This window comes from Triticum aestivum, chromosome 4A, assembly GCF_018294505.1.
Source record: "Triticum aestivum cultivar Chinese Spring chromosome 4A, IWGSC CS RefSeq v2.1, whole genome shotgun sequence".
Taxonomy (NCBI): Eukaryota; Viridiplantae; Streptophyta; class Magnoliopsida; order Poales; family Poaceae; genus Triticum; species Triticum aestivum.
The window spans coordinates 751,250,757-751,267,385 of record NC_057803.1 but is presented as its reverse complement, the minus strand read 5'-3'; the positions used below and the strand labels follow the sequence as shown (position 1 = coordinate 751,267,385).

The window sequence follows — 16,629 nt, the reverse complement described above, 5'->3', positions numbered from 1 at the left end:
GACTGTACCCACCGTTGGATCGAGGGTGAATGGACGGCGCTTATGCGTGATCCGTGGGAGGGTCGTATCAACCAATCAGAAAGCAGCTTTAGCACCACAATGGATAGATGGAAGCACGACACATCAACAGGGGCTGTCCGTGACGGTCTGCATGCTTTAGGAAAAAAAAGTTTAGGTCTGGCTAGGCCCAGCTGGTCAATCTGTGACAGTTTTCGAGAACGTCAACAGAAATCTGTCATGGATTAACAAGTTTCTTGTAGTGGTCGTTCAACAAGAGCTTGGAATTCATGAAATATTTTGAACACTTCGGACTTATGTTTAAGGATGTAAATCCAAGTGAACTTGCTGAAATCGTCGATGAAACTCACATAATAATTCTTTCTATTAATAGAATCTCGGGCAGGCCCCCATACATCAGAAAAAACTAGCTCTAAAGGAGCACTGGAAACACTACTGGAATTTGGATAGGGGAGTTGGTGACTTTTGCCTTTTTGGCAAGCTCACATATACTCTCTTTATTTGACTCATTGTTTGAAAAGGAAATTTTATTCTTTCTAAGAACATGCTGAACGATTGTTGATGAAGGGTGACCTAATCGGCTGTGCCACCTTGATGGAGAGACCTTGGTGGCACCAAACGCCTGCCTGCCCGAGCTCAAAGGTGCAGATGAAAGGGGATAGAGGCCACCCCTACATCTGCCTTGCAGGAGGGTTTTCTTCGTTGCCTTGTCCTTGACAAAGAAATAGTGTGGATGAGTTTCAAGAAAGGCATGATTGTCATGAGATAATCGATGAGCAGAGATCAAGTTTTTGGTTGCCTTAGAAACATGCAATATGTCTTTAAGATGAAGATTGCGAGTGGGGGTATGAATATAGGCTTGACCAACATGGCTAATTTTCATACCTGCGCCGTTTGGCATGTTCACTTGATCCTGGCCGGAGTACTTCTCCCTCATGGTGAGCTTGTCAAGCTCACTGGTGATGTGATCTGTGGCCCCTGTGTCGACGTACCAGTTTGTGTCGACCCCGTAGGAGCTGGTGTTGGTGTTGACAGCCGCTGCGCTCTTCTCCTTGGTGAACGCGATGTCGAAGCGACGGTAGCACTCCATAGCAACATGGTTGGGCTTGGAGCAGATCTGACAGAAGACCTCACGGAGATCGTTGCGGCCTCCTCCTTGGCCGCAACCTCCATGGCCTTGCCCGCGGCCGCCGCCTCCACCTCTGCGGCCACCTCCACGTCCACCCCCTCGTCCGCCACGGCCACCACCACGGGAGACGGCGTTGGCGGAGGAGTGAGAGGATTGATGCCCGCCATCAAACATGGCGAGCCTGTTCTCGAAGCCGACGAGGAGGGAGTAGAGCTCGTTCACCTTGATCGGCTCGGCCCTGGCACACAGGGAGGAGACTAAGCCCATGTAGTCGAAGTCGAGGCCGGCAAGTATGTATGACACCATGTCATCGTCGGTGAGGGGCTTCCCAACGGAAGCTAGCTCGTCTCCGAGCGCCTTCATGCGGCCGATGTACTCGGCGATAGTGGATGTGCCCTTCTTGGTGTTTGACAGGGCGATCCTCGTGTTCACCACGTGAGCCTGGGTTTTGGAGATGAACATCTCCGTGATGGCAGTCCATGTTGCCGAGGCCGTGGTGCAGTGGGCGATCTGGATCATCACAGGAGGTGAGACTGAATTGAACAGAAAACTCAGAACCTGGGAATCCTGCGCCCTGGCGATCTCGTACGCCGGATTGGGCGCATCTGTTGGCTTGCCCTCCTTGTCCATGAGCTTGGGCGCCGACTCTTCTCTGTCGGGGTTGATGTAGGCGACGAGCTGAGCACCGCGGATGGCAGCAATGGCTTGAGCACGCCACACCAGGAAGTTGGAGCGATGGAGGCGTTCGGCGATGGGAATGAGGGCTGGTGCAGCGGCGGCGGCGGCGGAGCTTGAGGCCATGGCTAGGGTTTGGGATGTGCTTAGAGGTTAGGCTCTGAATACCATGTAAAAGTGGTTGAAGCGTATGCTTTCGCAGGGACGCGTTGCGTGTTATTTATAGATCGGAATACAAGATCGGTAGTTCAGGTTGTTGGTGGATTGATCCTCAAGCTAAGATCTATACAAGATAGAGATCAATCCTAACCAACCTAAACTACCTAGAGTACAACACACGCAACATATACACGCGTACGTGGTTTATACACCATCACGTACGTACACATTACATTGTCTAACAAGGATACCAGCAAGAAGTAGCAGGGACAAAGGGGTGGGCGTGTTGGTGTTATGGCGAGTCGACGACGCAGCCCGGCCGGCTTTTCTAAAACGCTGTTTTCACAAAAACGTCTGGGATCCGTTTTTCCAAAAACTTATATTTTGGGCAGAGTAATGCTACACGTACAAACGAGTTACAAGGTTTTACAAAGAGGGTTAATTTGATTGGTCAAGAGGTGAGGAGGCGGCCCATCCTCCCTGAAAATCAGGGGGGGGGGCAAGTTTGTGATTGGTTAGTAGATGGAAAAAATCCTAGTCAGCATGTAATTGCGTGTAACTCTTTGTATGTTTAGCATTATTGTTTTGGGTATTACGAGAATCAATTTCTGCTTATCCACGAATTAGTTAGACTAGCAAAAGAGCCCGTGCGTTGCAATGGGAGAAAAATATATTAATGTGTTGGTTTGCTATAGAGGAAACACCAGCTGCCATGAACCAGAGATAACACCAAGGGAAAAATTTACATTATTCAGGGTTGTTTGTATAATGCATGTGACATAGTTAAAACTAAGATAGAGTCATGGACATACATGAAGTAGAGTAATGGAAGCGGCTGTTTGTCATTACAGTAACAATGCCAAAGAGAAACATGCAAAAAGTAATCACAAGAATTCTAGATGAAGACCAAAAAACAATTTGGTAGTTTGACATTGTTGAAAATAGAAGAGATTGCCAGTACAGTACAACGATGGAAGTATATATCATGCATGCCGATCAAGCAAACGGTTTATAATGTAGATGCCAGTGAATTTAAACAATGTTCTTTATGTATCAGTAAGAAATAAGAAATTGGAACCATTTGTAATAAGAAGTCAACCTAAATTTTACAACTCAACAAATTAAGTCTGTCTAGATGTGCCCTAGTTATCGCGTATCTAATTGACTCAATCAATCTAGAAAGAAAAGGAAAAAAGACAAAAGAAAATGCTTGCACGAATCTTAGCGTAAAATCAATGGCATAGAACTTAGATTAGATGTACAATACTTAGAGCACATCTAGATGTGCTTTAGCAAAACTGTAAAAATAATAAATTGAAATTCAATGCAAAATAGAGAGATGTATTAAGAAACATTGGTATTTTCCAAGTTACTTATGTTCACATTTAGCACACCCTTTATATCAAATATTATTTGCAAAAAAGCACACCCTTTAATAGGCACCTTTTTTTAGACTCATATTTAGAAGCACATGCATTCACAACCTTGGGATCAGGCTTGGGGTTATAAGAGAACAGACATTATTTGACAGTTGAGTAAAACTAAAATGGTGCTCTCGGCCAATAGCTGCATGCATATAAATCAGTTTGAAGTGTAAAAAAAATCAGATGGGTTTGCCTTTTAAATAACTCATACAGGTATGCATGCCATGAATGTTTTTATAAACAAGCTTATTTTGTCTACAACAAATACTACTTGAAACTTTAATGAGGTAAAATAAGGGCAGAACAAAACGAACTCCTTAACTAATATATCTACCAAAAGTGGCCAAGGAAATCCTATATCCTAAATAGGCTCACTTTAAGATTGTGCTGAACCACTCCTATTCCATGAATAAGCACTTGGGAAGAGATAATTGTTTAATTATGGCATAAGAAACTCGGGACTCATCGAGTCAAAGCAAGAAATAACCTTGATCAGATTTGAACCATTGCTTGATAGTATGACGAGAGTAAGTAGCCACAAAGCACCATGTGCACGCGATTAAAGCATTTCTCGGATCGGCTCCTTCAGCAGAAAGCACCATGTACTGACCGGCGATGGGTGTGACCTGCTGTGGCGGAACTTCTCCTCAGCAGTTCATATAGGCGAATTTTCGTGGACTGATTCTGCAGAATTTTTATCTGCTTTTCCCAGTTAAATAGTGCAGATACTCCAACTCCAACTACTATCAAGATACCAGTCATGGACTCATGGTCAAAACAAAAGAGAACTGCGGTCTTGCACTCCAATATGGTGGTATGGGCAGATTCTGAATTCTAATGTCGTTGGCAACCAAACTCACCTACAGTCACATGGCACATCGATTTGTCGGATATCCTTTGTATGTAACCAACTAATCCACCTGAAATACCACAAGCAAAATATCAAACTGTGAAACGCTCTGCCTCACCTGCGTGTATTTCTTGATGGCCGAAGATCATCTCTGGCATGCAGGCGCCCACCTCCTGGTGGATCTCGACGGGTGTGCTGTCTCCGTTGTTATTCGATGTTGCAATGGAGGGCTAAGCACCGTTGATGTGGATCTCGTCGGTTTGGGGACAGTGTGTTGCTGCTGGAAGTCCGAGAGCTCGGCGGCCGCGGTCGTCGCCTCCGCGGAGTCTTCTGCGACCCATCGCACCACAGTTTCCCCTTCTCCTCCTTCCCCTCTCAGCCCACGGCGGGTTTTCTTGTGCCGGCTCTGGCTGCGGAGATGCCGCTAGCTTTGTGGCGGAACGGCAATGTGAAAGGCGGCCGGGGTGGGTGCACGGGCGGGCATAGCCAACGGTGGCGAATCCATCTCGAGCTACCACACGTAGGGAAGAAATCGCTCGAAGGAGCCTCAGGCGCCAAGAGGGCTACGGTGTTGTGGCCGAGAGATTGCGCCAGCCGTTGCGGCATCAGGTAGGTTCCGTGGGAGTATGGGGCAAGGTTCTTCACTCTCGCGAGAAGGAGGGGCAAGGAGCCGATTTTTTCACCGTATATAGGCTCCGTGTCATGACCGAGGAGGAAGACGATGACCCAGGACGTGAGAGATGAGGATTGGCATGCACTGAGGTTTCCTTTCTTTTCGTGAGTACGCTTCCTAATGCTTTCCGAACGTGTGTGGGAAGCGGTCAAATTAACAGAAGTAAGGCGAGAGTCGGGCATGTTTTTTTGGCTGCAAATGGGGTATGTGGGCCTGATTTACTGGGCCGAAGCTCACGGGCGGGCATCGTTTGATGCACACGACGTGGTTCCACGAATTAGTACCACCTCGCTTATACGTTTAAATTCAAACTGAAAGCGTAAATTCACAGGAAGAAAGCGTATTGTGACGGTGAACCAGGAGACCCAATCCGTGCTTTATTATTATATATATATATATTATAATATAATATAATATAATATAATATAATATATTATTATTATTATATAATAATATTATTATTATAGCAAAAAGACCCGTGCGTTGCAACGGGAGAAAAATGTTCAATTTGTATGTAAAATTGTAAAATTTATGTAAAAATGTTCAATGTATAGTCTTCTAAAAATACAACGTATATCAAAAATAAATAAACGTCCATGTTTGAATTTTCGATATTTATCCACGATTTTAAAAATGTATTCATATTCAAATATTTTAAGGAAAATCGTCCACACTTATTTCCAAGAATTGTTGAAAGTATTTAAGAAAAATAAATAGACCTGTCGCTAAACTACTTTAACTCGGGCGCTGCAATTTGAGCATTATCAACAGCTAGCTCATGTGGTTGGCGTCCCTGCTACCTAGCGTGAGGTCGCGAGCCCATCAAGTGTGGTTTTGTTTTTCGTGCTATTTTCATGTTCTCGTTTCCTGGTTATGGGCCGGCCTGATTACGTACGCGAGGTTTCAGCCAAAGCTCGACTGTTAGACCTCTCGGAATAGTACCACCTGGGATTTTGATTTTGTCTACACGAATTGTAAAAGCGTATTACGACATGAGAAGAAAGCGTATTGTGACGGTGAACCCGGAGATCCAATCCGTGCTTTATTATTAAAAAAAAGTTAGGAAGAGAGGGAGAGATTAGCCAAAACAGAGTTTTAAGTTTGTTAGAGCCTGAAACGGGTTTATATATAACTGATTCTCTATAACTAGAGCTCGGGTCAGGGCGTCGCGGCCTCATCTCTAAGTGGCTAGCTGGGAGGTACCGAATCACTTGGGAACCGACTCGCTTAACAGCCCCGCGTCGCGCGTCCGGACGCGCGACACGGGACGGGAGGCGATCTAGATCGAGTTTCTCAGCGGCCTCCCTCTCCGATCTCTCTCCTCGCCGCTGCCGGACGACGCCGGCAGGCAAAGCCCGGAAGGCCGGCGGTGGCAGCGGGGCCTGATGGTTCCATTGCGGGGCGAGAAGTGAACAGTAGCGATTGCGATGGTAATTCGTGACGGCGCGGCATCAACCAAGGTAGGAGAAAAAGGGCGGCTGCATGTACTGCTAATTTGCTATGCAGCGGCTATGGCTGCAGTAGTACGCAGGGTGCAGCAGCGGCCACGGCTGGGTGAGGACCAGCGAACATGGGCGGCACTGAAATCCGGAAGTCGGTTCTCCCAATCGAAGTGGTCGGGAGTCAGCGGAACGCACCGCTCGCTGCCTCGCTGCCAAGATGCATGGAGCGGATTCCCTTGGAGAGAGTCAGCGGGATGCACGCGTGCCGGCGAGACGGAGCGGAAGGTCGCGCCGCCGCGCTCACCCGATGGGATTCCCGTGCGCTGGAAGAGGGAGGGGGCTCGATCTGGTGCACACGTGCAGTAGTGATGCCCCGGAGTACCTCCCTGGTGCGTGTTGTGACTCTGACGGCATACTCGTCAAAGATCAGTTTATATCAGAGGCCACGATCCCGTGATCTGAGGTTCACCGGCGGCAAGCATCTCCGTACTCGTTTAGGCGGTTCTCCACTCGGACGCGCAGGTGGTGCACTGTGGTCCTACACTACAGAAAGGGCGGGGAAGCGAGAGGCAACGCATGGTGGTGTAGTCTAACAGATCTACCACCGACTGCCAATTGTGAGGATGATGTGGTGCTGCCTGGGCGTCCTAAGGGATTTTGGCATTGCCCATAACCTTCCTTCATCGTCGACTTCATTACGTGTGCAACGCTGCTGGAATAGCGAAAAGTAAAAGTGGCAACACAAGATTACTCCGGTTCGGTGGTGCTTCTCGAGTACCTCGTCTCGAGCTCCAGGGTAAAAACCCTAGGTTTACCCTACTTGGTTATACTTGGTAATGGCAGTGTTTTTCGCCGCTACCTTGTTGAAGGCTTTGCCTGCAACTAGCTCGGACTTTATCTTCAGGATGAAAAATCACGATCTAGCCTTCATTGGTTGGATCCAGCAACGGTGGCGCTTCGGCGTCGTTTCCTTCGTGAAGGCGTTGCTTTTGAAGAACCGTTCTCGTAGTCCTTGTCTTGTAAAGAGAAGGTTGGTGACCATGGTCACTGATTTTCCTCGTCCGCTGTTTTGTTCACTTTGTTTTGTTTCTTTTCATTTTTATCCCAGACATAACTTTGGCCTTGTATGACTTTGCTATTTGCCAACAGGATGTTTTTTGTGTGTGTTAATGTTGGCTGCGTGCATATTAGTTATGCAGAGGCCGATTGTGTATTCATTGTGCCTGTATCCGCTTGATGCTACATTATGAATCAGTAAAAACCACCCTTTATCAAAAATAAAAGTGGCTAGCTAAGGGTACGCGTGTAAAAGAGGATAGGTACACTAGTAGAAAAGGGGGGCATTTGTCCCAGTTCGTAAGGGCCTTTAGTCCCGGTTCATGAACCGGGACTAATGGGTCGTTACTAATACCTTCACCCTTTAGTCTCGGTTCAAACACGAACCGGGACAGATGTGCCTCCACGTGGCCGGTGCGCCGAGCCAAGTCAGGGGGGCCTTTGGTCCCGGTTGGTGGCACCAACCGGGACCAAAAGTCCATGTTTTTCTTTTTTTTAAAAAATAAACGGGCTGCTTTAGGGGTTTTGGGGGTTATTTTTAGGTTGTTATTAGCTAGCTAATAGAGAGAAGTGTCGTCTTTTATATCTTCGTCGTTGGTTTACCAACACCGCTGCTACGTTCATTTCACGCGTTGATATAATAACTCATGCATGTTCGCATCATACATCATCATATATAATAACAAGTCGTACTAATCATGCATCATGATACAACTTCTACTCGTTACTAATAATAAGTCATACGATCATCATCCTCATAGTCATCGAACCTAACCCTACATAATTGTTCTTAGCACATGATCATCAGTATCAGGTAGGACCTAAATACCCTTAAGGTAAAATAGCACGAAACAATATAGGCCCTGACTCTCTATTATAAAGAATGACGATCATCCTGTCTCCAATTCTTGCCCTTCGCTTCCTTTTGCTTCCAAGAAGCTCCTTACGACTGTCCATACATTTTTTTCCATTTTTTGATTGTCATGTCTCCACTTCTTTTAGAAACCCGGTATGGACAGTTGAGATTCGTAGGAAGACCTGGTTGTATGTTCAAAACATGAAGGGTACCGTGCGTATACATCAGATGAGGCACACAATCATTCGGGATTATCTGTTGAAAAACATAGTAATAACTTCGTAGTTAGCAATGATGTACTAGTTTTAGAAGTGTGCAAAAAGATGCACGGATGTCGTAATAGTAAAAAATCTTACCAGGGTATCTCCATGGTAGTTACCGTAGTTCAACACATGCACTAGTGGCACGTATTGACCATAATGTTGAGGAGTTTGATTGTAGATATTATAATTTTCAAGATCAGTATAAAATGGGACCAGATGATTTTTCTCCTGATAAGTTAATTCGGAGTCTTCGGTGTAGTAGGTTCTGTCTACCATCTTCCGCACATTCTTTGAAGAATGAAAATAAGCTGTCAATGAAAATAAGATGTCAACTATTTTGAAATAAACAATATAAATTACTTAATAACTATGTTAAGCTCACATGGGGGAAGAATTGGGGGTGTATCCACAAGGACCCAAATCGAAGGTCTCTCTTCCTCGATTGTAGGATCACCAAGATCCATGGTGACAAGCATACCCTCACCAAAACCATACATCTTGCAAAGTGTTTCCCAATTTTTGCAACCAAAATGGGTTACACTCTGAGCATTGTACAACTTTACTTGAAAATTCACACCATGATGGGTACTTAGGATAATTTTTTTGGTTTCCATACTTTCATGGTCTTCAAAACCCATCCTCTCCAAGACACAGTGTCTTGCATAGCATGAGATAAGCTAGTCGAATTGGAAAAGATGAAAAATACACGTTGAAATAGTTGAAGTCGTGCTTAATTACGAAAAAAACTATTGTCGTCGTTGCGTACCGTATGAACATCGAAGATCTCCTCGAGCTTAATGCTGAAGCGCCGATTTTCGTCCAGCTCAATGAACCCGTCGCACATACCTCGGTCGTCGTGGCACCGGTCGCACTCCCCCGGGCGGTTTTCGTCGTCCGAGTATGACATTTCCGGCCTATGTTCATAATTCAAATATTAAACTAGATCATTATTATTAATCACGGGTTGACTATTGGTGATGTACGTAGCTCCTCCTTTCATTCCCGAGTGCATTATTACACCAAATTGTCTAGCACACGGGAATGAAGGAGAGCTTATCCAATATGAGCATTCAATAAGCAAAACCAAATCATAAAATAAGCAAAACCAAATCATAAAATAAAGTAGTATTCAAATTAGCATGCATTCAATAATTATAAGCAAAAGTATATCATCTCTTGGTGTTTGTACATCGTCGAATATTATCACTAATATAACATCACTAATACAACTAAAACCGTAGCGCCCGACGGGTATCGTCGCGGGCGGTGAACACCCAAAGATAAGGAACCATCACAGGATCATAGCTCCAGTGAGATCCCTGAAGAACCTGCCAGGTATTGTCGAACCTGCCCTCCAATGCAACCATGTAGCGACGGACGTGCTTGTCCTCCTCGCTGACACGGTGACGTACCACCTCCGCGGTGTCCAGAAGCCTCAGCACCGTTACTGGCCCACGCGACCGCCACCAAACAAGGATCGGGTCAACAACGGGCTGCCTCCTCACCAACCTACGTCCCCCGAAAGGTAGCACCTCCCAATACCAGCCCGGCGGAGCCCAGTCCCGAACATGGCCCTGATCAAGCAGGCCTCCACCGCCGAGTCGACGATGACGAGAATGCGGGATAGGCATCACCGACGTCGATGCGGGAACTACTTCTATATATAGTTAAATAAAGTAGTTTTATTAATTAAATCAACTACCTAGTTCAACTACTAAGCACTTACTATAAATAAATAAAGTAGTACTCCCTCCGTCCCGTAATATAAGACGTTTTTTGACACTACACTAGTGTCAAAAAATGTCTTACATTACGGGACGGAGGGAGTACTTACTAAAAACAAACTACTTCTATATATAGTAAAATAAAGTAGTTTATTAAATTAACTACTAGTTCAACTATATATGAAGCACTTACTATAAATAAAATAAAATAGTACTTACTAAAAATAAACTAGTATGTTTCTAACTAATTATATTAAACACTTTCTCTTCTTATTTTTTTCCTTTTTCTAAATACTATGAATAAAAAAATCATTAAAATTCTATGAACAAAATTATGAACAGAAAAAAATCATAAAAAATTGACATATTCGATCTTTGCATATATATGAACATACAAACATGCATATTCAACAATAATATCACAAAAAAATCTTTTAACAGAAAAAAATCTAACACAATATGAACAAATTAATTACATAATCTAAATTAACATACTATGAACTACACATCTAATCTAACAAAAAAATCTATGAACTACAAAAAATCTAAAAAAATCTAACAAAATCTAACAAAAATTATAAAAAGTTGCTCACGGCGACGGCGACGGCGAGGTGCGGTGCGGGGCGGGGTGGGGCCTAGGGACATTAAACCCATTAAGGTGCCTAGAATGGTGGCCAACCAGCTATGCCGCATGGCGCATGCCGGTTGGTCACGGTGAGAAAGTTTTTGATGTTTTTTGTTTTTTCTAATTGGTTGTGAGACTTTTCCCTTTTTCTTTTCGAGAAAAGTTTTTCTAGGATTTTTATTTTTATTTTTGAGATGGATGTGATGTCCATGTGACATGAGAATAATGTTTTTTGTAATTTCGAGATGAAGGTGAGGTGGGCAAAACTTCCTCTCAAGCGGTCCGTGATGGCGGGCCCCAACCACTAGTACGTATACAAGGTGCAATGATCTCCATGCTAGAGGTAAAAGGTTGTTCAGTATATTCTTTTGTCCTGCTTGTTCTTGTTTTATCTGCATCCTATTGAATAGTAAAACTTGGTACGATGCTTGACAAAAAGGCGCGTGTTTAAAATTTTGTTGCAGGGCATACCCTTGTTCTTGGGATAAACGAGAGTATGATCCCAGTTGTCAAAGAAGCAGCTGCATTGGCTATGTCAGATCTCGCCACTTTTCTCGTTACAGAATTTACTCACTCGCTAGGATTATGGCACACCATTATGCTTTAATGGATGGTCTTCCAGAAGAGATAACATATTTATTATTAAAAACCATATTATTCCTGGTAAGGCACAATGACCAGCATAAGGCAGTCGCCCTCATAAAAATATGTGCAGAAAACAATAGCCCGCAACCAATTGTCGAACATGTTACGTGCACTACGTGGGGTTATAGTATACCTGGCCATGGACACCCGGCCCAGTCCGGTCTTGCCCCAGGGCCAGGCCTGGGTGTAGGGTTTGAGCCCGAAGGTCGGACCGGACTGGGCCCGGGACTGTCATATTTGCGATTTAGTGAAGAGTTCCGGCCCAAGGCCCGAGGCCCGACATATTTTTTTGCTGATGGGCCGGGCTTGGGCCTAGATTTTAGGCCCGATGGCCAGGGCGGCCCCGTGCCTAGGTTTTCTGCTTCAGGCCTGGTTAGGCCCAGCCCGGCAGATGACCAGGTATAGGTTATAGATTTGAAGTTATCTATACTATGGCCCATATTGCATGAGAGAACATACACTTAAAAATTAAGTATTTAATAGACTCGTCATGTTGGCAAAAGATACATGTCTTACTACCTTACAGTTACGTCGTGCCAGATTATGTCTAGTCAAGATGACCCTATGTCTAATTAATATGTACACGGATACACTCGTAATCTAATTAATTCCACATGCGTACGCTTTATCAGTACGTACATCCCTCCAACTATTTGTTAGGACCTGCCAAATATAATACAATCTCTGCTTGAGTTAGTCAGCTATAAATAATCTCTGCTTTTTGATTACAAACAGACCGTCACATCAATTATTATTTCATAATAGCAACAAAGTTTTGGTAACAAGTGCATAATAAAACCTACACTAGAGACAGAGCAGCAAAGTGTTGGCCCCCTCCTTGGATTACTATTACTTCCTCTGTTCATTTTTGTAAGTCGTTTAAGGCAGGTGAAATTAAACTGTTCTAGATGCTGTCCTACAAAAGTGAACGGAGGAAGTAATTAAATTACATGACAATACCGGGCCCTTCAAAGTGTTCCACAGTGCAAGACAGACGCACCTCCGCTGCTTACTGAAATGAAAAAAGAATAAAAGAAACACCCGCCGGCCTTGATACAGATACAGGTGCCTTCACGCCAAATCAACTTGGAAGCTTGGATAAGTAATGTGGGCAAACAATAAACTGGATCTAGCAGTATACGACCTTTGAGGATACAAGATTTTCAAGGACGCAAGCCTGAAGAGAAGAATAGCTAGCCATATACAGTTGAAGATGGTCGCAGATAGATTCAGGTAGTCATTACAATGATGAAATAACCAACCTGCAAATTAAGACGACTGTACAAGTAAGTGTATCAGTGTTCTGTCTGTTGGTAATAAAACACGGAAAGAGATGAGAAGATTAAAAGTGAGTGGGAAGCCAGCCACACGGAGGGATTACCTCGCTAATCGTGAGCAATACCCACAAAGAAGAAACCCAATCACGCAGCTTCTTCCAGGATCTCCTCCTCCCCCTTGATCTCGCCCGTCCCCTGACTACTGGAAACCTCCTTCGCCTGAAATATCTCCTCCTTGATCTCTGCCGTCCCACTGCTTGAAGCCTGTGCGCTCTCCTCGTTCGCTGGAAATTCCTCTTCCTCGCGGCGAGTGACAAAAAAGCGCATCCAGTTGGGATGCTCCTGGGCTTCTTTCCTCACCACTTTAATCATGGCGCTGATGCACGGGCTGCTCTCTGCTGCTCCTCCATACCATTTGCTGCAACTAAAGGTGACATCGTTGAGGAAGCGGAGGTGTTTGATACCCAGAGGGTCTTTATTTGGTGGGCCACCGTAGAACTGGAACTCGAAGCAGAGACTTTGCAGCATCGGCATCGCTCCTTCCTGGAAGCTCATAACCGGTGGCTTGCGGCTGTCAACAGTGAGTAGCCTTAGCATTGGAAACCCTTCACCGCTGATGACTATGGGCTCTGTTGGGACGACTTCAAACCTTAGCGTGAGATATTCCAGGTTGGGCATCCCCCGCAAAATCTTGAGATCCTGCTCCTCTAGTTTGCAGATCCTGATATCCAAGGAGCTAAGGTCGTTGAAGTGATCCTTGATCCACCATGGAATGTGCATGTGTTTTGTGCCAACAGTTATGCCACCCCTGTCACCGAACGAAGTAGCCAATTCAATGTATAGGATCTCCCCGGATAACTCGGACACAAGATCACCATTCTTCCAAGTTTGGCGGACCGACTCGGGCACTCCCTTTAATTTTGGAAGCTGACTAGCTTCCCAGTGTACTGCCCCGATGGGCGCTTCAAATAATGCCAATTGTTCTAGTTTCTTCAGTCCCCAAATTTCCTTTGGTAACATTGTACCAGTAAAGTCCAGTCGCTTCAAATTTTGCAGTTTCCCGATCTCACGAGGTACCTCTGTGAGCCTGCGGTTGTATATCAGGACCAGAGTCTCCAAATTCTCGAGGTCCCCAATCTCCCTGGGCAGCTCTACCAGATTTTGGTTGCGACTCACGGTTAGAGTCTTCAATTGCTGTAGGTCCCCAATTTCACTGGGAAGCTCTCTGATCAATGTTCGCCTGACCTGCAAAGTCTCCAAATAGCGCAGCCTCGCTATTTCTGGTGGTATCTCGTTAACCTCTTTCCCCTCTAGGCCAAAAAGGTGCCTCACACGCAGCAGTCCACATATATCCTTCACACAATCTTTCCCAAGAGCCTCGAATTCAAGATCCTCATAAAGACTGAAATTAACCTTGTTGAATTCAAGATCCTGAGGATGATATTGAAGATCCAACACTCGCACATGTTCCAACTTCTCAAAAGGGACATATATCTTAGCACCTTGAAAAACAACAAGAGATCGAATCTGGGACCAATCCACCCCCTCCATCGCACCGTCATCAACATGATAATCATCGATGCACAGCCGATGGATTCCAGATGCATATGCCAATGTGATGTCGGAACTGCAAGCAATGAAATTGTCTTCACGCGATTTCCATCTAAGGAAATTCCGCATCATCGGGTTCATTTGGAATTGGTAGGCCCCGTCATATACCCGCAGCATCAACCCCCTGTTGCCAAGCTGTTCAAGATAATCTTTTGCTGCATCTTCTTTATAAGTAAATCCTTCAGCGACCCATCGCATGACCAAATCATTCATGTGAAAACTATAATTCTCAGGGTATATACTGCAGTACAACAAGCAGGTCTTCATCATATGGTGAGGAAGATCGGCGTAGCCAAGCTGCAAACTCTCTACCAATGGTTCAAACCCTGGAGTGTTCTGAATTCCACTTTGCTTAACTTGCTTCTCAATCATATCTTGCACAACACGTGCATTTACATGTACCCCTAGTTGTTCTTGTTGCTGTTGGACCATTGTCATTGCTGAAAACATGCAAAGTAGTGCCAAAGGGACACCACCACACATGCGCACAATAGGATGGTCACAGTCAAAACCTTCTCCAACCATGTCAGGTTTCATCCGAGCAGCGATATCTTCCTCATCAGTTGTGTAGGGGAACCTATCAGGCCGGTACAACCATCTTCCATTTAAAAAATCCCATCTAGGATTCATTTTGATGTAGAAGTTGTTATTATCCAAATCATCTCTTGGTATAGAATGAATACGACTTGTCATGACAATTCTGCTGCCCAGATTATTTTGTGGGAATGACTTACTGATGATATCCCATTGTCCACGATGCCACATGTCATCAATTATTACTAGGTACCTAGGCAAGTTGGTTGCACAAGATAGTTAGTAGGCAGCTTGTCCAAATTAAAATTTGAAACCCAGAGCCTCACAGTGAATATTTCAAAACGAGTTAACTAAATTGAAACACAAATATAAATTTGCATACCTTTTGTCATCTAGGAAATTCGATATAGCATGGATAAGACCTTCCTCTGTCCCTGCTTCGTTGCTAGCAAGTGGTTCGGCTCCTACTTGGTTGAGAATTTTTGTGAGAACCTCCTTCATATTAGGAGCTAGAGTGACGGACACAAAAGCCCGGGACTGGAAATGATTTTGAATGTCCTCATGCTCATACACAAGGCTGGCTAGTGTTGTTTTCCCCACACCGGCCATCCCAACAATGGATGCCATTTTGAGCTGCGGCTGCACCGTTGTGCTCTCTTCTTCTCCTCCTACCAGGTATGTGATGAGGTCATTCCTCCATCCCTCCATGCCAAAGATCTCTGATGCATCCTTGCGGACAAATGGAGCTCGAGGAGGAGGAGGAGGAGGCGGCTTGCTGGGGGGACTGGATTTTGCACTTCTTCTTGAAAATAAGCTGGAGATAGGATCAGCACACTTGTTCTTCCACTTGGTGTGGCACTTGCCTGACACTTCATCTACTCTTGTCCTGAAATCTTGGAAAGGGCAGCTGGCTTTGATCTTGCTCTGTATCAAGCGCTTGCTTCTGCGGCTGCGTTTCATAGTGAGGATGAAGTCGTCGATGGCATCCTCCATATCATCGGCGAGATCTAGCGCTTCCTTCTTCAACGCCTTGCATTCGGCATCAAGAATCTCCTTCTCCCATATGGCCCAAAGGATAGAGTGCACAGACTCGAGCTTGGATCTGATGGACTTGACATCCTTGCGAGTCTGGCGCCGAAGCTTGTAGTCGCTGCCCAGCAAAGCACCGAGCTTGGCTACGACGGGCCCCAAGACCCCCGTGGCTGCGGTCACGGGAGCTCCCTCCATGGCTCACCTAGCCCGTATGCACTGGACTGGAGCTCCGGCTCCTCCTTCCCGGCCGTGTGTGTTGGCGCTAGCACCGGTGCAGGCCGGTGCGGCAGCCGACCTTGTGGTTGGTGTCAATATGGGTGGAGCTTGGAGATGGACCTCCAACTGATCACTTCCTGCTTTGTGTGTCTGTGTGAAGGAGTGTGTGCGTGCGGGGTGGGTGGGTGGCTTCTATGTGGATGGAGCGAGGAGGTCGAACCGTAAATGATCACTTCCGCTGCCTGGCTACCATACCTGCCCGGCGGGGAGATTTCTTGTGTCCGCACAAACATTGCCGACGGGTTTAATACCTTCGCTTGCTTGTCCATTAGAAAAAACACAAACCTTTTCAAATGATCAGATTGACCACCAAATATTAGCCGATAGTTTTCTGCTGTATTTATATGGAAAAGTAATGCA

At 45.3% G+C, this 16,629-nt stretch overlaps 1 protein-coding gene across 2 annotated transcripts; it reads right to left on the bottom strand.

Annotated features, from left to right (window-relative positions):
- Window positions 1-12,257: 12,257 nt before the first annotated feature.
- On the bottom strand, window positions 12,258-16,386 carry LOC123088632 (disease resistance protein PIK5-NP). 2 transcript variants are annotated; one of them, XM_044510842.1, is made up of 3 exons: window positions 15,344-16,386; window positions 12,921-15,214; window positions 12,258-12,801 (listed from the first exon to the last, which is right to left on the bottom strand). In XM_044510842.1, exons 1-2 carry the CDS (start codon window positions 16,186-16,188, stop codon window positions 12,961-12,963), a joined length of 3,099 nt encoding a protein of 1,032 aa, XP_044366777.1. In that variant the 5' UTR covers window positions 16,189-16,386; the 3' UTR covers window positions 12,258-12,801; window positions 12,921-12,960. The 2 variants fall into 2 exon arrangements, with proteins under 2 accessions (XP_044366777.1, XP_044366776.1); XM_044510841.1 differs by having other exon boundaries at window positions 12,258-12,817; window positions 15,344-16,383.
- Window positions 16,387-16,629: the final 243 nt, after the last annotated feature.

Bases quoted from the DNA above. Each gene is read 5' to 3' on its own strand.
- LOC123088632 (XM_044510842.1), bottom strand. From the start codon at position 16,188: ATGGAGGGAGCTCCCGTGACCGCAGCCACGGGGGTCTTGGGGCCCGTC. The intron at 15,215-15,343 runs GTATGCAAATTT...CAACTTGCCTAG, and splicing joins AATTTCCTAGATGACAAAAG to GTACCTAGTAATAATTGATG.